A 23,077-nucleotide genomic window follows, 5' to 3' on the forward strand; every position below is an offset into this window, starting at 1 on the left:
TAGCTGCAGAAAATGTTTTAACATTAAAATAAAGAAAAAAACCCACAATACTTACCTGATAGTTCCCTGTCACTCCTGTGCCAATTTTCTGATGGTCCACGGTCAAATTCCTTACCTGCTAGCAAAATTCCTAATTCCGGTAATTGGCTGCAGCGGACATGAAACCCTACATCACGTCATTATCTCCAAAAAGTAAGCAAAGGAAAGGGGATAATCGAAGCATTGGCGTCCATGTTCTGGATGAGTAATATGTTACTACTTTTTTTCAATTTCCTAATTTATTTTTCATTAGACAACTCCTTTAAGTAAAGGTTAGTTGAGTGTCCAAAATTAATTCATACTGAAAACGAGAGGCTGAACTATAGTTTTATAAACTTAGATACAAACATAGGTCCCCAGGCTTTTCCTGTATGTGGAAGAACTAAAAGTCCATGAGTTACATGTGCTGCAAAGGTGAACTCGTGAGATAAGGTATTGGCCATGTCACTCAGGTCCACCGGGATGACATCTCGGCATAAGTTCAAGATATTGGAAACCACGGCACTGTTTTCTGCCTCCGATAATGTACACGTAGAATACACTACTGATCCTCCGGGACGAAGGGCATGGATCGCAGACCTGTGTGTAATTAGAAACAAGAGCAAAGACAAATTAGTGTTATAAAAAAGAGATTATCCTGCACGCAAGGTCAGGGAGGAAATTCCATTATTTGACAAATTTATGCTCCAAACTGTAATGGTGGGAGCCTGACCCTCAGAGACAGCGGACCTGGTGCTGAATGTCTTTCAATTTGGAGCAAAGAACTTAGCAAGCAAATAATGTCACCTAGACGCACCTTCTCCATCTAGGATAATGCTACATCCTGCTCCACTAACGGAAAAGAAACTATGAGGGACTTCCAGAGCTAAATGTGTAAAGCAGAACACTTCGGTATATGTGCAGCAAATATATAATATTCCCTCTCGGATGGTCTAGCCATTGTACGGAAAATCTGTCCGGTGAGCTTGCACTTAAACTCTGCAGCCAATCTGAGCAAATAGATCTTTAGCGGGAAGTTTGGGCAGGGCCTGGATATAAATTTCAGTCTAGAAATATACATTATCTCCTTGGTGGCAGCCACTATACACGCTGTGCATCATCAGTACATGGAGCAGGCTCAGAAGCTGAGCCAGCAGAATGAAGAATGGATGCCGTCTCTGTTACACAGCCGGCATCTAAGAATAACTGATGCGATTAGGGCTAGCTCTGATCGTGACAGTTTAACCTCTTAAATGACAGTCAAGCAGAACAGCAACATTTAAAAGGCTTGTAAATGGCGGCCATCACTTTTGATGGCCATCGGCCGCTCGTGCCTGTGGCTGATCTCCGCGCCTATGGGGTGGTCAATTTCACAAGACACTGAAACGTAAAGTATTGTGGTATATTTGCAATGGGAACTTTCCAATGTTTTGGCTTAAGGAGGAAATAGAATCTGGTAAGAAATTATAATTGGAATTTAATCAGAATGGTAATCCAACAAAAAAAATTACGTTTTGGTCAACAAGACATTCTTCCGACGGATTGCAAACAGAATACTGCATGGAACAGCGCTGTATGGTATAGGAATATGTTCCCTAATGATAAATTCTGACAACTATAAAGAGTGCCGCATTCTATATCTTTCTTATATATATATGGAGTAGTATCCTATCCTGGCACGGTGTCTCCATACACAGTGAAGTATAACCTAGTCATATAATGTTTTGGCTGAACGGAGGGCTTGACAAAGGCTTATTTGTGCTCAAACATCACAGATGTACACATGGGCTATTAAAACTTGGTTTACCATATTGAAGTGCTGCCTTCTTCTTTAGGATTTTAACAATGTAATTAGTTTGGTGACCCTAAGGCCGTGTGCACACAATGTCTTTTTCAGGAAGATTTTCAACGGAATCTGCTGAAAAAGTGCAGCAAAAGCATCTTGTAAAATGAACGTAGCGCACGGCAAATGTCAAAACGACATTGTGCACGTTAGATCTCATGTCATCTCTTTTAACAGCTCCTGGGTTCAGAAACCCTCAAGCGGTTAAAAGGAGTGATCCGCTCATCCTTCTGCTCGGAAGCTGTCCGCTATCGACAGTAACCAGTAAAGAGTAAGAGAGCAACGTAATGGTTAACTGGAAAAAGATACAGCATATTAGCCAAAAGTGTAAGTAGAAAAGCCAAAAGCTCCCAATCCCGTCACACGGGGGCTGCTCCAGCTTCTCTCTGCAAACAATGGTGTTTTTCTCTAGTTGGCCTGACATATGGCGGACCAAATGCGAAAATCTGGTGTACTGGAGCTCTGCAATAAAAATGAAGAGATGCGACTGAGATGCTATGTAGAAGGCCTCAATAAGACATCCGTTTTTTATGTATGTGTTCTGTCCAAGATGCTGTTAGGGGAAAATGTAAAGAAAAATAGGAAGTGTGTCTATTTTTCACTTTATAATTTTTGAAAACGCATTCCTAAAAAGAATATAAATTGCATTCCTCTTTATGTAGAAATTATATTTTTATATCTTGGACATATTTTGTTTTTTGGACAGGGGTGGAGCTAGAAACTTATTCAGACAAGCAACATCTTTTTTTTTTTTTTAGTTTTGTTTTATTCATACACGCTTTTTTCCCCATTTTAATTTTGGTTAATTTTTTAAATGAAAAAATGTCCAGCTCCAGGAGTAAAATCCAAAATCTTTATTAATATCAATAAAAAAAAAATTGACATGGCTGCTATGATCATCTCGTTGGAATATCTTAGAACAAGGAGCTAACTGAGAAACATTTCAAGGTGGTACACAGGTGAAGAGTATTAATATTGTTCACCTGTGTACCACCTTGAAATGTTGCTCAGTTAGCTCCATGAGGTTACTCTGAGTCTAAGAGCACACAATGCTCGAAACGCGTACAGAGCCTCCCTGGGCTATCCCCATGCGGTAAGCTTGTTCTAAGAAATGCTGACGAGATGATCATAGCAGCCATGTCAATTTTTTATTGATATTAATAAAGATTTTGGATTTTACTCCTGGAGCTGGACATTTTTTCATTTGAAGCATTCAAAGACGTTCTGGCAGAGATGTGTCCGTGCTCGGATTCTTGGTGTTTCAAGAGAACAATAAGGGGTGAGCTGAACAAACTTTCTTTTTCTCTTGCATTATTTATTTTTTCATTTATTTTGCACGCTGTGCCTGCCATGAGGTCTTAAAAGAGCTTTTGGCGCGGTATTTTGAATATGAAGAGCTACTTGTCAACTTTGGCCTTAACAGCTGTTGTGTGACGGAAATTTTCTCAGTGCCGCTGCTACATTACAGCACCATACAAGAGAGTGGGTCGCATTGAGACATCTACGGTAACGCGACAAGCAAGGTGCAAAGTATCACACTCAGTTGGATGTTTTTCAACTTATTTGTCACAGCTGCAGTAGTGTAGGTGTTGCAACTAATGTAAGTTTCCTGTTCTTAATAACATACTCACCACCCGCCATCTTCAGTTGTTCCCGACACCGCTCCAGTCCTGATCTGCCATCTTGTGACTGCAATTTCTGACTTACCAGAAGTCAGAGATAATCACAAGCTCTCAATGTAAGTCGATGAGAGTCTCGTTCGGCTTCATTCTGGCTCTCAAAAACTTCTGGACACTGGAGCCATCCGGCAGGTCACAATCTGCAGATGATCAGTGTGGCACCGATAACAGATGAAGATGGTGGCTGGTGAGTAGAATACTAGGGGCAGGGAACTTCGTGACAACACACCAGTGCTGCAATAAGTGGTGCTTGAAAGACAATAAGCAGCTTGACATTGCTAGAATATAGCTGAACTTAAAGGGGTATTCTCAAGTTAGAACGTTATCCCATATCAGTAGTATAGGGGATATCTTCCTGATCGCTGAGGGTCTGATCGCTGTGACTCCCACTGAACTTGAGAACCCATGGCTCTGAAGGCCCCTGTGTGAATTTAGTAGTGGTCAGTCATGCAAGCTGCCGCTCCAGCTGTGATGGAAATAACTGGTTCTTAGGTTAGGTGGGGGTCCCAGCGGTTAAACCCCCAGTGCTTGGGAAGATATACCCTATCCCTCCTCCCCTCTACCAACTGAACATGCGGTTCTTAGTTAACATTCTGATCAGACTGTATGATCTTACTTCCACGTCACGATGATTCTCTTTGAGGGTCCTTGACCTTTGAGGTGTGCAGCCATGTATCGATGCATGGCTGGAGCAATAGCGCACAAGCTAGGGGAACAACCTGGTGCCCATAGCAGACATGTTCAAGGTAGAGCCGTCATAGATCCAAGCCACACCACTCCATAGGCAAAGAACCATAGCAACAATGGCCACCACAAAGCACCATAAAATCTATGGCACAAAAATGGTGTCAATTCACGAGAAAATGTGCTAACAGCACCTGTCTATTCAACGTTTCTAGCTCTGGGGCCCTACTTCAGGGCCCTCTTCAGTAAGGCTGGCGTATTAAACATCAGCCTTAACGTCTCGGGACCACAGAGTTTACATTTGGGACATTTTAGCTCATCGGTGGCAATATGCTTTTCCATAGTAAATCATAAAGCATATATTGAAGAGTAAAATCATATAGGAGATTCCTCTCCTCCGTTCTGGCCGACAGACCACTGACACAATTCTCATGCCTTGTAATAACCTCCTCTCTTTCTCAAGAATGTTGTACGTCGTTTTTTCCTCCATTTTTCTTTATTGATTCCTACTTCACCTCCACGATTCTTCAGCCCTATGAAAAGTTCAGCTTATCCATTCTAAATAAGTTCTTCTAGTAAATGTAATAAATGCATAATGGAGGAAGACAGCAAGATGGGATGATCGCACGTAATTGGACTCTGTTCACACAAGGATTGTGATTCTGCATTGTTCTATCTCAGTGCATGTACAGAAAATTTGAAAACATTTCAATTAATTAACAAGTTTATTGATTTCAATGACCTTAATGGTGTAAATGAAGTTGTCATCACTAAAGCTATTGTCACATTGTGTGAACACGTTCAGCATATTTGCAGGCAACTCTCTCAGCTTATATACCAGTCATGGGCTCCCTTTCACCACGGAGGTCAAGTGTGCTTTCTTTTGGCCTCTGTAGGAGGCTTTACTTACAATATTGGTATGCAGACAGTACTTTCTTATACAATGGGCTTCCTAAAGGGGCTTTTTTGGTTTCCGATAGCCCATGTCCCTAGGCTTTGCCTGAGTAGACGGCAAGTGCGGCCCGGGGCTGCGGAGCTCACCGATTGGCTGCAGTGCTGTCAAAGTCAATAAAAGCAGCGGAAGACACTCGGTACTGAACCAGAGGAGAGTTATTAAAGCATAGTTTGTTTTCTTATACCTACTTGTGCATGGGGACAGGGGGTTCCTGAAACCAGAAAGACCCTTTAACACTCCACTATATGGTAACAAAATAGAATTAGCGAATACTCCTTAAGTTTATTTCCCATGTGATGTGAACAGCGCTTACGCCTCTAATTCCTTCAGCAGACTTATTTTTGGAGAGACCGCTATTCTAAGGTTCCCGCTACACTAAACGACGCACCAGTGATCCCGACAATGATACGACCTGGTCAGGATCGCTGGTGCGTCGCTACATGATCGCTGGTGAGCTGTCAAACACCAGCGATCAGGACAAGCGAGGACGCTGGTATCCAAGGTAAACAGCGTGGCGCTTAGTTACCCTCTATTTACCTTGGATAACCAGCTCCCAGCGTCTGCTTACAGCGCTGGGAGCTCGCTGATCGTTGATCTCCCGCTGCCACAGGCAGCGATGCGTGCTGGCCAGCGGGAGACCAACGATCAAACAATGGCCCAGGACATTCCTGCACGATCAGCGATACCCGGTCGCTGATGCGTGCCACACACAGCGAGATCGCTGGCGAGATCGCTGATTCGTCACAAAATCGGTGACTCATCAGTGATCTCGCTAGCGATCTCGCTTAGTGTGAAGTACCCCTAACAGTAGAAAAACCCTGAAAACATCCATGATTTTTATCAGTGATAATCAATAAACAAATAGACAGAATGAAAAGGAAAGCCAAGTGTTTTATTTTTTTCATTTGAGCCCATTAACACAGAAGCATGACACAAGTTTGAGGAAAGTCGCCTTCTGCATGGCTCCTCATCCCCATCCTTGTTTGCATGGCTCCTCATCCCCATCCTCCTCTGCATGGCTCCTCATCCCATCCTCCTCTGCATGGCTCCTCATCTCCATCCTCGCTTGCAAGGCTCCTCATCCCTATCCTTGTATGCGTGGCCCCCATGAGAAAAGCATAAGCAAAAATAAACATCCTTCATACCTTCCCTGCATGGCCTCGTAACATCTTGTCCTGGTGCCAGCAGCTCCTGCGGCCGAGCAATCAGATGTCCCGGCTCATTAACCAAATGAATATTCACCTCTCTCCACACTTATGGGAGTGGAGAGAGGTGAATATTCATTACCTTAATAAGTGGGCACCCGTGAGAGCGCAGCAGGCCTGGAACCCAGCAGCAGGTCTGTAACTGAGTGCACTATAAGAGAAATGAATATTCATTGCCAGTGCAGTGAATATTAATTTCTCTTTAGCAGCAGCACAGACTTTAGCTGCAACCGCCGGCTCCGGCCTCCTGTGACCCGCTACTCCGCGCTCCCCCTCCTCCGCTGTCTTCTGGGACAATGACTTGTGTATAATCTGAGGGGGGGCATTTGGAGCACAAAAAATGCTGAAAAACTCTGATTATACACGAATATACACAAGGTACTTTTCTATCTTTCTCCACGAAAACCACCGCCCCACCATCCTTGATTGACAAATCTGGATATACTGGAGCCAGAGGAAGGCAGAGATAGATATATGTGGGAATATACACGGAACTGTTTGGCTACACCAATGGTGCTCTGATAGCCTGTACTTGGTTTGCACAGTCATTTTGTATGGATAGACTCCGTCAACACCACATTCACACGTTAAGTATTTGGTCAGTATTTTATATCAGTATTTGTGAAAATGATGCACCTGTTTCTATTATACTTTTCCACTGATTGTTCCATTTCTGATTTTGGCTTACAAATACAGAGGTAAAATACTGACAGTGTGAACGTGTACTAAGAATCTGAATGGAGGTGTCTCTGCAGCAAGCACATGGATTTACTGTATGTCCGTCCATTTAGATAAATGGGACAGTTGCTAAATTATGCTACCTGTGTAAATTGTTCATTGTGGGAATAACTACATTTCTAATTTATACATTAGCACAAAGAGTTTTTTTGGCTAACATCTGTCAACTTGTGAAATGTGTGATGTTACAAACCAGAAAGATGTTTTATGAAGCAATTTAGTCTATTATTCTGTTTTCTGTAAATCAATTTAAAGAGAGGGATGTTAAAGGAGGGGCGCAGAGAGGTGTGTAACAAGTAGGGATGCCCCAAATGGGCACTAGGGACATGACTATATGAAAACATATACAGGAACTGAGACAAAGAACATGGAGAACATACAGTGGGGAAAAAAAGTATTTAGTCAGTCAGCAATAGTGCAAGTTCCACCACTTAAAAAGATGAGAGGCGTCTGTAATTTACATCATAGGTAGACCTCAACTATGGGAGACAAACTGAGAAAAAAAAAATCCAGAAAATCACATTGTCTGTTTTTTTTTTCATTTTATTTGCATATTATGGTGGAAAATAAGTATTTGGTCAGAAACAAAATTTCATCTCAATACTTTGTGATATATCCTTTGTTGGCAATGACAGAGGTCAAACGTTTTCTGTAAGTCTTCACAAGGTTGCCACACACTGTTGTTGGTATGTTGGCCCATTCCTCCATGCAGATCTCCTCTAGAGCAGTGATGTTTTTGGCTTTTCGCTTGGCAACACGGACTTTCAACTCCCTCCAAAGGTTTTCTATAGGGTTGAGATCTGGAGACTGGCTAGGCCACTCCAGGACCTTGAAATGCTTCTTACGAAGCCACTCCTTCTTTGCCCTGGCGGTGTGCTTTGGATCATTGTCATGTTGAAAGACCCAGCCACGTTTCATCTTCAATACCCTTGCTGATGGAAGGAGGTTTGCACTCAAAATCTCACGATACATGGCCCCATTCATTCTTTCATGTACCCGGATCAGTCGTCCTGGCCCCTTTGCAGAGAAACAGCCCCAAAGCATGATGTTTTCACCACCATGCTTTACAGTAGGTATGGTGTTTGATGGATGCAACTCAGTATTCTTTTTCCTCCAAACACGACAAGTTGTGTTTCTACCAAACAGTTCCAGTTTGGTTTCATCAGACCATAGGACATTCTCCCAAAACTCCTCTGGATCATCCAAATGCTCTCTAGCAAACTTCAGACGGGCCCGGACATGTACAGGCTTAAGCAGTGGGACACGTCTGGCACTGCAGGATCTGAGTCCATGGTGGCGTAGTGTGTTACTTATGGTAGGCCTTGTTACATTGGTCCCAGCTCTCTGCAGTTCATTCACTAGGTCCCCCCGCGTGGTTCTGGGATTTTTGCTCACCGTTCTTGTGATCATTCGAGGGAGATTATCAGTGGTCTTGTATGTCTTCCATTTTCTAATTATTGCTCCCACAGTTGATTTCTTCACTCCAAGCTGGTTGGCTATTGCAGATTCAGTCTTCCCAGCCTGGTGCAGGGCTACAATTTTGTTTCTGGTGTCCTTTGACAACTCTTTGGTCTTCACCATAGTGGAGTTTGGAGTCAGACTGTTTGAGGGTGTGCACAGGTGTCTTTTTATACTGATAACAAGTTTAAACAGGTGCCATTACTACAGGTAATGAGTGGAGGAAAGAGGAGACTCTTAAAGAAGAAGTTACAGGTCTGTGAGAGCCAGAAATCTTGATTGCTTGTTTCTGACCAAATACTTATTTTCCACCATAATATGCAAATAAAATGAAAAAAAAACAGACAATGTGATTTTCTGGATTTTTTTTCTCAGTTTGTCTCCCATAGTTGAGGTCTACCTATGATGTAAATTACAGACGCCTCTCATCTTTTTAAGTGGTGGAACTTGCACTATTGCTGACTGACTAAATACTTTTTTCCCCACTGTATGTAGGCCAAGTGTGATGCCTCACTACAAAGTCCACATGTAAGTTTCTTTTCGCCTTTGTAGCGTATGGAATAGCACGTCAGACTGCGCTATATATAGTGACTTCCAGTGATGGAGGTCACTGTGCGGCATCCATCAACGGCCTCTGGTTTTCAAACACGAAAACATTTTTTTTTTAAACAGCAAGTAAGTTTAGCAAAAAATGCAGTGAGGAAAGAGTCCAAGGCATCCTCTCTCCCTATTGTAAAAAGTCCAACTAGCTCATCTTTAAGGCTATGTGCAGACGGTCAGTAATTGGCACATGTAGACGGTCAGTAATTGGCAGCGCTTTGGACACAGCCCATGTTCGCTGTGTCCAAAGTGCTGCCGGCTTTTGTACGCAGGCGATTCCGCATGCGATCACTAAACCGTGCGGATTCACCGTGTCCAATACATTGTATGGGTGAAATTTATCTCTGCAAGATAAATTGACATGCTGCGGTCTGGAAAGACGCGCCGCATGTCCGTCTCTGCAGGTGAGCCACGGGCGTTAGTGCACGCATAGTGGGCATGAGATTCCTTGATATCCCATCCACTATGCTGTAACACCTGGACGCTGCGGGTGTACGCAGCGTCCAGTACGCAGCGTTTACTGACCGTGGGAACGTACCCTGATAATACCAGCCCATCTTGGTGGCGTCTGAGTAGAAGTGGAGGTCTGTGGCCATTACTGCTCCAGCCACAGACCCATCTATCTGGTCTATCAAGAGTCACTCTCATTTAATCAGTCTATAAAACCTTTGTCTTCAGCTATTTCTTTACCCAGTCTTAATAGTTTCATTTTCAGTGTCTGTGGTGGTAGCGCTTCAGCCTGATGGTCCAAATCCTTTCTTTCCTGATAATTATGCACACAGTGTATAGTGAGTTTATCCATAGGAATCAAACTCTCATAGAGCTAAATCTCCAATGGCTTTTACCTTGAGAGCCAGACTGAATTCAGAGAGATGGCCATCAGCCACATCTAGCACCCACAACCCCCACAGTAGTGACACCCGGTACCCATCATGACCGGTGTGATGGCAGGAAAAGCTTCCTCACAGAATGCAAATAGAGGCATTGTGCCCATTCCCATATAGGCAGCATACTTACATCCGAGGCTTCCAACTTTACCCTCACTTGGTATTTCCATATGAGGCATAAATCACCACACTATTGCATCCAGCTTCAAGCACTCCTCTAACTGTATCATCCGATCTCCAGCTTACAATATTTATCTCCCTGATCGCCCCTGCTACTACTCACACATTCAGATCTACTCTTCTGTGTGGGGCTGCTCACAAATACTCACCATACGGAGACTTTCTCCTCATAGCTGATTGCTAGATCTGGTGCTAATGCCCCAAGCTAGCAGACAGTCGTGAGCCTCATATTTTGGGCCCGCGAGCCACACATGGCTCCTGAGTCACAGATCGGGGATCTCTGCTCTAGATTGAAATTTGGGTGAAGATCTACTTGAGGGTAGGGAGACCTGAAGGTTGACTTTATTAAACAATGACTCGACCTATTCTCTGATGAAAGATCTCTGACCATCGTCCTGTTTCCTCAGCTATGTATGACACCAAGTCCATAAGGATTAAGATCGCTCGGCAAGAAGATCGCATTGGGATACTGCATCTCATGATTTTCAATCTGATCGGCACAAAAAACACTTGCAAAATTTCCAACCTGTTGGACTCTTGGTCGCGGGTTGTGCAAGACTTCAATGCAGACTCCAGTGCAAGTTATATTTGTTACAGGGTGCACAAACTTTGTGAATGTATGCCTTGTGGTTGTGTGACCTAGTCTAAATGAATGAGAAGCCATGATTAAATAACCTGGATCAGTCCACCATGGCAAGAGAGGCTCTCCACTTTGGCCAACAGGGCTGCATTCTAATATCCATAGGCCGTAATGGGCCACATGGACAGAGTTGTCGACCCCTTTAAATCTTCAAGCAATACTTTGATCTCCTAAAATACTGAGCCGTCACTTTCCACCCACATTCATATATTACCACTTCAATGTCAAATCATCCTGCAACTTGCTATTTAATATATGCACCCTATTAAGATAAAATATGCATGCCCACGCGCAGCCAATGACACGAGAAGAGCTGATGGCTTTAAACGGAGAAGAGATTAAGAAAAACAAGAAAACAAAAGACAAAAAGACTTTTCTTTTTACATAAAAATACCTATGTTCCTTCCTTAGTATTTTGGCTCCTTGAATATAGTGCGCGCCCTAATGTAAGAACAGATATGCGTATTCGGAGAACAGAGTCAGATTTAATGATACCATAATTTAACCATTTTCAATGTTAAAAGGAAGTTGAAACGAATCACTCCGGCCAAGTCCCAACTGCATTAATTAGAGCGTGTTCCTGTGCCAATACTGCCATCTTCTGTTCCACAGGGCGCGCTGCCCGCTCTCATGCCATCACTACCTGCACTGTACACAAGCACGATACAGCTCATAAACTTGTAGGAAATATTGCACTTTCCACAAAGGCCGCTATTTGCAGCAATTCAAAGCTTTCTTTCAATTATTTGTTTAATGCTCATTTTCACGGCTTTATTTTGTTTGCTTTCCAATGCGGCAGGAATGTTACTTTTTTTTTTCCCAATTACCTTTTCAGTTTTATTCCAACACAAAACATTTCAATCTGCTTCCGCGTGCAGCAGCCGAGTACGTTCATAAACTCGAAGGCAATTGCAAATAAAATGTGTAAGTCTGGCTTCAGATCCAGCTTGTATTGAAGAAGGACAATGAAGTACCGGATAGGTATACTTTATCTTTACATGGCAGGGCAGAAAAGGTGATAAAACACTATAATAAAATATTGATGATAAAAATAAGAGATATATGATAGTAGAGAGACAGATAAAAAAAAAAAAAAACGGCTGCCTTCTTCCAAAACCAATGCCATGCCTGCCAATGGGTTGTGTCTTCTCTGCTCCATTAAAATGAATAAAGCAGAAATGCAAGAGGACTCAACAACCTATGAACAGATGTAGTAGGCTCACCAGGTGAGGGGGATCCTCTATGCCCCAGGTAGGCACTGAGAACCCAGCGTAGATGATAGAATGCACGTGGGCAGCGAGGACTTGGCACACTCAGGAACCTCAGGAGAAACAGGACCAATAAAGTGGAACCCAGCAAGGATGGAAGCACGTAAAGCACAGAAGTGCACCAAGCATAGAGGTATAGAGACTCCATCCCAAGACACGGGTGTGTCTCTTTCTTGGGTTTTAAATAAGGGTCCCGTTACACTAAACGACGCACCAGCGATCCCGACAACGATACGACCTGGTCAGAATCGCTGGTGCGTCGCTACATGATCACTGGTGAGCTGCCAAACAGGCAGACTCACCAGCGATCAGGACTAGCGAGGACGCTGGTATCCAGGGTAAATAGCGGGTAACTAAGCACGCGCGTCGCTTAGTTACCCGCTGTTTACCCTGGATATCGGTGTGCTCGCGCTGGGAGCTGATATTCAGGGTAAACAGCGGGTAACTAAGCGTGCGAGGCACATAGTTACCCGCTGTTTACCTTGGATACCAGCTCCCAGCGCGAGCACGCTGGTATCCAGGGTACACAGAGGGCAACTAAGCGACGCGCGCGCTTAGTTACCCGCTATTTACCCTGGCTACCAGCTCCCAGCGTCTGCTTACAGCGCTGGGAGCTCGCTGATCGCTGGTCTCCCGCTGTCACACGCAGCGATGCGTGCTGGCCAGAGGGAGACCAACGATCAAAAAATGTCCCAGGACATTCCTGCAGGATCAGCGACACCCGGCGGGGGGGGGCGGTCACTGATGCGTGCCACACACAGCAAGATCACTGGCGAGATCGCTGGCGTGTCACAAAATCGGTGACGCATCAGCGATCTCGCTTAGTGTGAAGTACCCCTAAGTCTAGGGAGATGAAGCCATTGATCCACATCGGGCAACCTGCAAAACCCAACATGGAGCACAATACAGGGCAGTGGACCTAGGGAAAGGAAGAGGAGTCTGGGATACTCGGGTAACAGTTAAAATGAACCTGTCAGCACTTTTGGCCGATACGAGTTATGACCATCACCTTTCAGGGCTTATATACAGCATTCTATAATGCTGTATATCTCCCCCCAACCCAACCTGTAAGAGAAGAAAAATAACTTATTATACTCACCTGCGGGGCGGTCCGGTCCGAGGGGTGTCACTCTTCTTGGTCTGGCGCCTCCCATCTGCTTGAGATGCCGCCCTCCTGCTTGCTTCATGTGGATGATCATCGACAAAGTGTGCTAGGCACCGCGCTCTTGACCAGGCATACTGCAGTACTGCAGTGCGCATGTGCCGGAAAAGGTCAAAGAGTCCCGGCTCCTGTGCACTGCAGTACTTTGCTCTGCCCTCAGGGCAAAGAAGTGCGCCTGCGCAGGAGCATGGTGCCGAGAAGACTGTGTGGATGATGCAGGGATGCGTCATCCGCACGAAGCAAGCAGGACGGCGATTGTAAGAAGATGGGAGGCACCGGACCAAGAAGAGCGACACCCCTCGGATAGGACCGCCCCGCAGGTGAGTAGAATAAGTTATTTTTCTTCTCTTACAGGTCGGGTTGTGGGCAGATATACAGCATTATAGAATGCTGTATATCAGCCCTGAAAGGTGATGGCTGTATCTTACATCGGCCAAAACTGATGACAGGTTTCCTTTAATACACGCTGCCTGAACCGTGAACAGCAAATTTGGCCCCCCTGCGGGTCCAGTCGCCATAGAGGTACTGCATCTCATCCAGAGGTGTGGTATCTCATGACCAGGTAAAATGGGGGCACCTCACCACACTCTTAACACTGCATTCAACACACACACACTAGCTAGTCAGGGCACCTGGGCGTACCCTACAGGAGGAGGCCTCATACCAGACTGGCTAGGAAAGGGTGTTGGGAGCTAGTGGGGAAGGTAGGTAATGGGGAGGAGCTTAGAAAGTGGAGTGATGTAGAGTAGCCAATGGGAACAGCGAGTGGAAGGAGCTTAGAGAAAGAGTGGGAGATTTGAAGAAAGTTGAGAGAGTCCACTCAGGGATAGAGCAGGAGGAAGGATGCGCTTGGAGCAGCTCCTGTCAGGAGGAGCTGGCGGATAGATTGGCTGGGAGGAGAAGCTACCGGGAGAGGAAAGAAGGGAATTTCTAGAGTCCCACGCTGATTACTATCAAGTGGGAGAAGAAAATAGGTTGCAGAAGGGTCTCAGCCCCTAGCCTAGCGAAGTAAACAACGAACTTAACTAGCAAGCTGACAGCTGTGGTTGCTGTATGGGCCACAGCGAATCCCACAGTTATCTTTCCAGAAAGGCAGCCATATAGGATCAAGGAACCGCCTGAGTGACGAATTCTGACAGGATCTGTGGCAGCTAGCCTGGGACACTGACTGTGAAGGGGCAGGAAAGGGAGAAAGGAGAGGAAATCAGCACAGTGAGACGGCCTAGAAAGGAACATACTGAAAGGGAGTGTTGGAGGGGTGTACTCATCTTCCTGGAAGTTTACTAGACCCCTAACCTGGAGGACTCAGTACCGAAGCGGGCGTCTGTGTGCACCAGACAGTGAGTAAAGCCCATTGAACTACATGCGATTGTGTCCTTCATTTTACTCCTGTACCACTCCTTCACTCCACTCCACATCTACCAACTCTACTAACAACTACATCTATTCTGCCCTGGGACTACAGCCCTACCTGTGGAGGGCTACAACATCACAGCTGCGCCCAACATCCATCCCAGAGAAGCAACACTGCAGCGCTGGTCACCTCTGACCAGATTACCACAGGTGGCGTCATGTATTCAACTATAAACTTTATTCTCATCTCCTTAATTACCCCCACCACAAACTATAGCCATTGACTGCCTGGGGCCACGGACCAGGTCCCAGCTGCTGTGACACCGTCTCCCATTGAAGCCGACGGGCCCGGCTCCGAGTACCCCGCGGCCCCCAGGACGCATCACATGTATCAGCCACCAGCTGTACGATCTCAACGTTTCAGAAAAAAAGATACTTTTAACAGTAGCTGGGAACCGAGCCGCGCTATTGACTAGTCTTACAGGCGGGTCCCTGGCAGCTTCTCCCCACCCGCTGACAGAGATTGGCCAGCCTCTGCCCAGATCACTGTCAGGAGGTGGGTAGAAGCGCCTGAGACCCGCCTGTATGACTAGACATTAGCGCAGCTCGGTTCCCGATTTGGGCAGCAAGCATCAGCTGACATGTTCCCTTTAAAACACTCCTTTGGTGTTTTTCAGTCCCCTGAATGCTTCCCTTCTTCCCCCCATGCTCTCCTATTTTTAAAGGTCTGCACAGTTTCAGGCATTTGACATTTCCTTTAATAAGCACTCTTCCTCCACAAGTTAAAACAGCTTGGTTTGCACATACCAGTTTTATATGTTCAAAAACTGCTCCAATTCTCAAGTCCTGTAACTTTACATCCACTATTTTTGAGTGCACAATTACTCTTGGTCATCATTCGTCCAATAGTACAGGTGCTAGAGCGTCCTTTCTCAGGCATGCCTAGATCTTTGCATTGTCCATAGGCAGGCTTGTCCAAAACTGAAAGTCATATCACTTATGCCTGTATGCAAACTGACAATCAGGAGAAGAGGGGCGGAAAGTCAAAGACTGGGCCTTACTGTGTGTTTCAGCGTCTCTGCTGTCAAAGATGGATTACACTTGACAACAGGCAGTGAATAGCAAGCTACACAGAACGGACACACCTCGTCATTTCTTAGGGCTGAGATTACATTATTTGTGCTTTGCAGATTTTCTATCTATTATATTATCTAATGAGTCTGAAATAAATGACTAATTAACTAATTAAACTGGTGGAGAGAATGCAGGAGACATTTCTATTAACGAACACTGAACACGGACTGACTGACAACATCCCCCGAGTAGGTCTGAGACAGTAACATCTGCTAATCCAGGACTAGCAGGGATTAATTTGTCCCAACAAGGAGACAATTTTACATGACAATAACAGGATGAGTGAAAAATTCAAAGACTACAAAAACCATAGTGAAAATTCCTGCAGATTTAGAAGACACATGAAAAACGTATGTAACTAACAGACAATATCGAACAGAGCTGCCCCGACACTGACATTTTATACCTCACCTATGGAAAACCAATATATCCCCCTGCCATGTAACATGTAATGAAGACTGATGTTCCATTTTCCTCAGAACGTGTCGCTTTCAGCCATTGCCCTCTAAAAACGATCTGTGCTGAAAATTAAACGCCAATATACGTCTGAAAAAAAGAACTATAAAGGAGCGCATCGCCCCCTGACATAAAGCACAATTCTATTAATGCGATTTGACCCTTAAATTCATCCATTTTACACTCCCGGACTGTTCGTAAAGGCTCAATAAAGCATCTTTGCAGAACCATGCAAAGACATGAGATGCTGAATGCGCGGCCGCCTTGCCAGTCAGAGGACTGGGGCCATATTTAAACTGGGAACACACTGGTCTCACTGCCAAGAGTAGGGATGTTATGTCTAGTTAGGCTTTGGTTTCCCAGCTGTTGGTGACTTGTTTATTGACTCCTTATCTGGCCTGGCTTGCTTGGTTCTTCTGCTTCACTCTCTAAGGTACTGCATTCCTGCTCCGCTTGATCACCATTTTCGGATTGTTCTTGGCACGATGGACTATCTACATGAATCACCCTCTATATTACCATATGCCAATGTTATCCTACCGCTTTCCTGATTACGTCTAGATTCGGCTCTGGCACCGGATCTGCGTTACCGACTTCGGGACTGCTCCCCACACTTCCGTACCCATTTTTTCGTTATACTCTTCCCACTACATTTTAGGGGAAGTATACATCCATAGCAATTGTAAATTGTACTTCATCCTTTGGGCTTGATTCCACACTAGTCATTTTGAAAGAAATCAATCAATGGACTGGGTAAAAGAAGAAGCCAAGTACCTGGCCCTTCACAGGGTTTGCTGTGCAGCACAGTTGGGTTTTATGCTTTAATGATGGTGATTAGGGACAGAACGTGCTGGGATCCCGTGTAATCCGAGCATGCTCGGGTGCTATCAAACAGGCAATCCCTGCACGTATTGAGGCTGTCTACTGCCGCAAAACATGCAGCCGCAGGGACTCGAACATAACATCCGAGTACTACAAGACACAGATAACAAGTTATCCCAGCATGGACGCTCATCACTAAGGCTTCTTTTACATTTACCGCGTTTTTGCTGGCCATTTTTGCGGCCCCAATAGATTTCTATTGGGCCGCAAAATCGGCCAGCAAAAATTCCACGGTGCGCCGTGTGCCATATGGCCGTAAAAAAAAGATCGAGCCTGCTTGATCCTTTTCACGGTGTACGGACGCGGCCCCCATTGAAAATCACCGTCACTTCCGATTTTGCAGAATGCCGGGTTTTTTTTCCCAACAGTGTTTACTAATTACCCTTATGTTATTTATACGGACTATTGCTTCTTACTTACAGCAGGGTTTATGCTCATTTTGTTTCTATCTTGGGTTTTGTCTTTTTAATGGCAACAGTGTGAACATGCACCTACACATGGCATGTACACCAACTTTCATTTCTTTTGGTTTTCCAGTTGTGTACAGAAGACTTTTTCAGCAGCCTCATTATCATCTCCGTCAGGATTACAGTGACATAACATTTCCATATACAGTAGATAAAGGAGCCATCATCCACAATAACTGATGCACTGACTCACCTTCTACCTCTCCCTCCCTCTGTGCAGATTAGAGCATGCTCAGTTAATACTTATATACAAAACAAAAAGCCCAAGTGAGTTACTGTCCTTGTATAGAACAGGACGGCGTCCAGGCTGAATATTGCATGATTTTTTTTTTTTTTAAACTACAGTGATGTGAAAAAATACAAAAAAATCTGAAATACGGTAATGCATTTAACATAAAATGTGACTTAAAGAATAACCGAAATTAAAAAATTTATGCCGTAAGTTAATAGTACACATGAAAAATTGTAATAATTCTTATCAGAAAAATGTTGCTTCTTTTTCCTCATGGACTGATCTTTCACTCTGAATTCATAAGTAATATCTGCATTCAGTGAACACAGATTTTCCCATTACTGGATTCTATGGAGAGGAGGAGCTGGAATCATAGAATCGTAGAGTTGGAAGGGACCTCCTGGGCCATCTGGTCCAACCCCCTGCTCAAAGCAGGATTCGCTAATTCATCCCAGTCAGATGTCTGTCCAGCCTCTGTTTGAAGACTTCCATTGAAGGAGAACTCACCACTTCTCGTGGCAGCTTGTTCCACTCATTGATCACTCTAACTGTCAAAAAGTTTTTTCTAATATCTAATCTGTGTCTCCTCACATTCAGTTTCATCCCATTGCTTCTAGTCTTTCCTTGTGCAAATGAGAATAAAGTTGATCCGTCCACAATGTGACAGCCCTTTAGATATTTGTAGACAGCTATTAAGTCTCCTCTCAGTCTTCTCTTTTGCAAACTAAACAATCCCAAATTCTGCAACCTTTCCTCATAAGACAGGGTTTGCAGACCGGTCACCATTCTGGTTGCTCTTTTCTGAACTTGCTCCAGTTTGTTGATGTCTTTTTTAAAATGTGGTGCCCAAAACTGGACACAATATTCCAGATGAGGTCTGACCAAAGAGGAGTAGAGGGAAATAATGACTTCACGTGATCTAGACTGTCTGCTTCTGTTAATACATCCTAGAATTGCATTTGCCTTTTTTGCTGCTGCATCACACTGTTGACTCATATTCAGTCTGTGATCTATTAGTATACCCAAGTCTTTTTCACATGTGCTGTTGCTTAGGCCTATTCCTCCCATTCTGTATATGCTTTTTTCATTTTTATTGCCCAGATGTAGTACTTTGCATTTTTCCCTGTTAAAAACCATTCTGTTAGTTGCTGCCCACTTCTCCAATTTATTTATATCTTTTTGAATCCTCTCTCTCTCTTCTCTAGTATTAGCTATCCCTCCTAGCTTTGTGTCATCAGCAAATTTAATCAGTTTACCCTCAATTCCTTCATCTAAATCGTTGATAAAGATGTTGAACAATACAGGGCCCAGGACAGAGCCCTGTGGTACCCCACTTGAGACATTCTTCCAACTGCATGTGCAGCCATTTATGACCACTCTTTGGGTCTGATCACTAAGCCAGTTATGAATCCACCTAACAGTTGCCTTGTCCATTCCATACTTAGTCATTTTTTCAATAAGGATTGTATGAGATACTTTGTCAAATGCTTTGCTGAAGTCAAGATATACTATATCTACAGCATTTCCTTGATCCACCCAATCAGTGATTCTGTCATAGAAGGAAATTAAGTTAGTCTGACATGACTTATTAGTTACAAACCCATGCTGACTCTGTTTAATCACTTCATTCTTATCCAGGTACTGACATACATGTTGTTTAATAATTTGTTCAAAGATCATTCCTGGTATAGAAGTCAGACTCACCGGCCTATATTTGCCTGGGTCCACCTTCTTCCCCTTTTTGAAGATAGTAACAACATTTGCTCTTCTCCAGTCTTCTGGGACTTCTCCTGTTCTCCAAGAATTTTCAAAGATTATGGAGAGGGGTTCAAAAATTTCTTCTGCTATCTCCTTCAGCACTCTGGGGTGTAATTCATCTGGACCTGGAGACTTGAATTCATTTAGGTTAGCTAAGTGTTTCCTCACTATCTTTCTGTTTATAGATATCCTGGATTCTTCTATTCCCTTAATAGGACAGTGAAGAACAGTTGATGTTACATTTCCTTTCTGAGAGAAAACAGATGCAAAATAGGAATTTAAAAGTTCGGCCTTCTCAGACACAGACATTCTACTGCAAGCTCTCCTGGAACATCATAGAACTTTATGAGCACCAATTGTCATCTCACAGCAATAGACTCAGTAATGGAAAAAATCTGTAGTCACCGAAGACAGATTTTACCCATACATTAAGAATTGTAAAAATGGAAGATTAGTTCAGAAGGAAAAAGAAGCAGATTTCTTAATTAATGAAGAAGAAAATAATAAAACGATACTTTTTATACAGCAGGCAATCTTCCGATGATATATTTAAGAGACAGGGAAAGCTATACGTCAGTTACTGGATAATGAAAATATAATGGAGTAGTGTGTATTGTATAATGCACACCACAACTGCTGCAGAACGGCTTTGCTTTGAAAAGAAAATGCAGAACATTACGCGATAACCTGCAGTGAAGGGCAGGGGTTGTGTACTAGATAGATAGATAGATGATAGATAGATAGATAGATAGATAGTGGTTTGTCAAATCCTGCTAATTGGGATCTCCAGAGATGCTGTCGGATTATTGGGATTTCAGTGCATCCACTTCGGTTTAGCATGGCAATGACTGATTAGAATTTGTGGTTCATTTTCCACCTTCAGACCTTCCAGCGTGTATTCACACAGGGCCACAACCTCCGCAGCGGCGTCATACCTTAGGATAACGATCAGCACCATCATGGAGCTGAAGAGATATTCACAGTGACACGTCTGCAGAACATGGAGGCTTAGCACAAGTAACGATGATGTATGCTTCAGCTTTCCCTACAGCATCACAGATTTGATTTTTCATGTCAAATCCAGAGTGAGAAAATTATAAAGGAGGACTAAGGCTTGTGATTGATTCCTCCCCAAGAAATAAATGACATGATGCATTACCCCAATAAGACGCTCAGGTATTTCGCAGATCAATCAGAATGTTCTTTGAACTCAGCATTTTTCATTTTACTAAGGGAAAAAAAATCACCATTGTTCAGAAATCCACGGCGGCTTTTATGTCCCGGTTTATGAAATATTTTCAATGCCTAAATCATCCTGCTCCATAGACTGTTCGCCACACTGGAGACTAAACGGAGGAGAAGAAGAAAGTACGCTATCATACCCACTGTGAGATTCAGGGGCAGCTGTCAGCAGGGACCAGCGTGTCTACTACATCTGGGTGTCCACCGCCTCCAGTAGGTGTACATGCCTGAAAAATGATGCACGTCACGGCGCACGGTCGCTTTTCCGGCACCATTACAGTCTACGGCCCCTTCGGTGCATATGTCCAAACTCCGTTTTGAGCAAAGTAAACCCCAAACCTCAACGAGGCCACTGAACGGGTGCATAGACGCAATGTGTAAGCACCCCACGGCTCTATTTAAACCTACTAGGAGCCATCTACTAGAATTCACCACATGACGGATACTACTGGTGACTGACGGACACCAATTGGGATAATTTCCCCTTCAAATATCATTGATTCAGGAAAGGAAACAGCATAGATCCTCCAATACAGGTATGAGTTTAGCCTAATTTCCTTGCATACGAAGAACTCATCAAAGTAAATAAATAACAAGAATGGATGCTTCCTGGTAAAGAACATTGGTCACATTTATAAAACTGTTTACAAAGGTTTTTGGCGTTTTGAGCTCCAAAAATAGTTTTGATTTCCAAAAATGCTTGGAGAAGCATTGTGGTGTGTCCAAAAACTTCTATACAGATTTATTAAACTTTGTGCCAAAAAATGTCACAAATTGCGTGCAAATCTCCCCCTGCTCATAAATGTTTTCTAACTTTATTATCGTCTTAAATTCATTAAATATATTTAAAGGCCATACTTTTAGAACAATTAACTACATCATTTTTTTTTTTTTTACAATGGCATATAAAATACCAGTTCTTATTAAAACCATCCTGAGAGTCTCTACGGAGACCAAGGACATTCAAGAACTGTATTGTTGCGGTTTTATTATTGATGTGTTTTGAAGCATAACACACTTCTTCAGGATACAACCAGATGTGGATTTATTATCAATGTGTGTTATACTTCGAATCGCGTCGATAATGAAATCGCAAGATGTATCCCGAAGAAGTGTGTTATACTTCGAAACGCGTTGATAATTAAACTGCAATAATACAGCTCCTTGAATCCTGGATCCTTTCATCATACTTCCAGCAGCGCTGAAAATCAACAAAATTTCCTTCATCATTCCAATCTGATCCGGCGACCTGTGGATTGGCGGCAGCGGTCTACTCAAAAACTGTTGTGTATCAGACAACTGTATCAGGTTAGCAAATCCCTTTATAAATATTTCTTTTGATATAGGCTAAGGCCTCTTTCACACATCAGGTTTTCGCCGTCAGGTGCGATCCGGCGCTTTTGACAGAAACCGGATCCGGCGAAATGCAATGCCGGATCCGGTTTCCCCCCCATTGACTTGCATTTGCGCCAGATCGCGCCGGATGGCCATGCGTTTCATCCGGTTTGCGCCGGATCCGGCAATGTGTCGCGATCCGGCGTCTGGAAAAAACGGCTACTGTAACGTTTTTTGTCTCCGGCTAAAAAGCCGGACACGCCGGATCCGGCACGTCCGGCTTTTTCACACAATGAAAGCCTATGAGCGCCGCAATGCGCCTGATCCGGCGAAAGCCGGATCCGGTGGCCGGATCCGGTTTTTTTGGTCTGAGCATGCTCAGTAGCTCTGCCCACAAGACATATATAAAAGCAAGACAGTGGGACCCACAGCCACACCCAACATGCCACCCAAGAAAGCAACCAAGCGAAGCAGGAGAAGGCAGGAGACCACTGCAGCACCATCAGCACCACCACCACCCCAAATGGAGCAGCAAATGGAACATGCTGAGGAGGGGAGGCCAGCAGCAGATGAAAGACGGTAATTATCAAATCCCCCATTCCTCCAAACTAGGGCTATTGAATATCAAGATATTCATTGGCCCTTTGTTTCTCTTTATTCAACAGCCGCCCAATAGATGCAGCAGCAGCAGCAGCAATGGCAGCAGCTGGAACACCACCCACAGGCATGGAGTGTGGCCACCAGGAAGACAGCACATCATCATCTGGGAGCCCTCCCTCGCATCGTCAGCGTTTGACGGTAAGTTTTTATTTCCAAAATCCATCATCTCTGTAATATATGTCTATTCATTGCCTTTTATTTCAAAACAGGATTCACAAGATGAAGAGGAGCTCCCTGAAGA

At 44.1% G+C, this 23,077-nt stretch overlaps 1 protein-coding gene across 2 annotated transcripts in view; it reads right to left on the bottom strand.

The window, feature by feature from the left end:
* Positions 1-259: 259 nt before the first annotated feature.
* NSUN3 (NOP2/Sun RNA methyltransferase 3) overlaps positions 260-23,077 on the bottom strand; it is an 85,061-nt gene continuing 62,243 nt past the window's right edge. For both annotated transcript variants that reach the window (XM_073584419.1, XM_073584418.1), the window contains one exon: positions 260-618. In XM_073584419.1, the coding sequence (XP_073440520.1) occupies positions 360-618 (259 nt within the window). In that variant the 3' untranslated portion in view covers positions 260-359. The remainder of the gene's footprint in view (positions 619-23,077) is intronic.

This window comes from Dendrobates tinctorius, unplaced genomic scaffold (genome assembly GCF_039654945.1).
Source record: "Dendrobates tinctorius isolate UK_male_01 unplaced genomic scaffold, ASM3965494v1 ptg000084l, whole genome shotgun sequence".
NCBI classification, from domain to species: domain Eukaryota; kingdom Metazoa; phylum Chordata; class Amphibia; order Anura; family Dendrobatidae; genus Dendrobates; species Dendrobates tinctorius.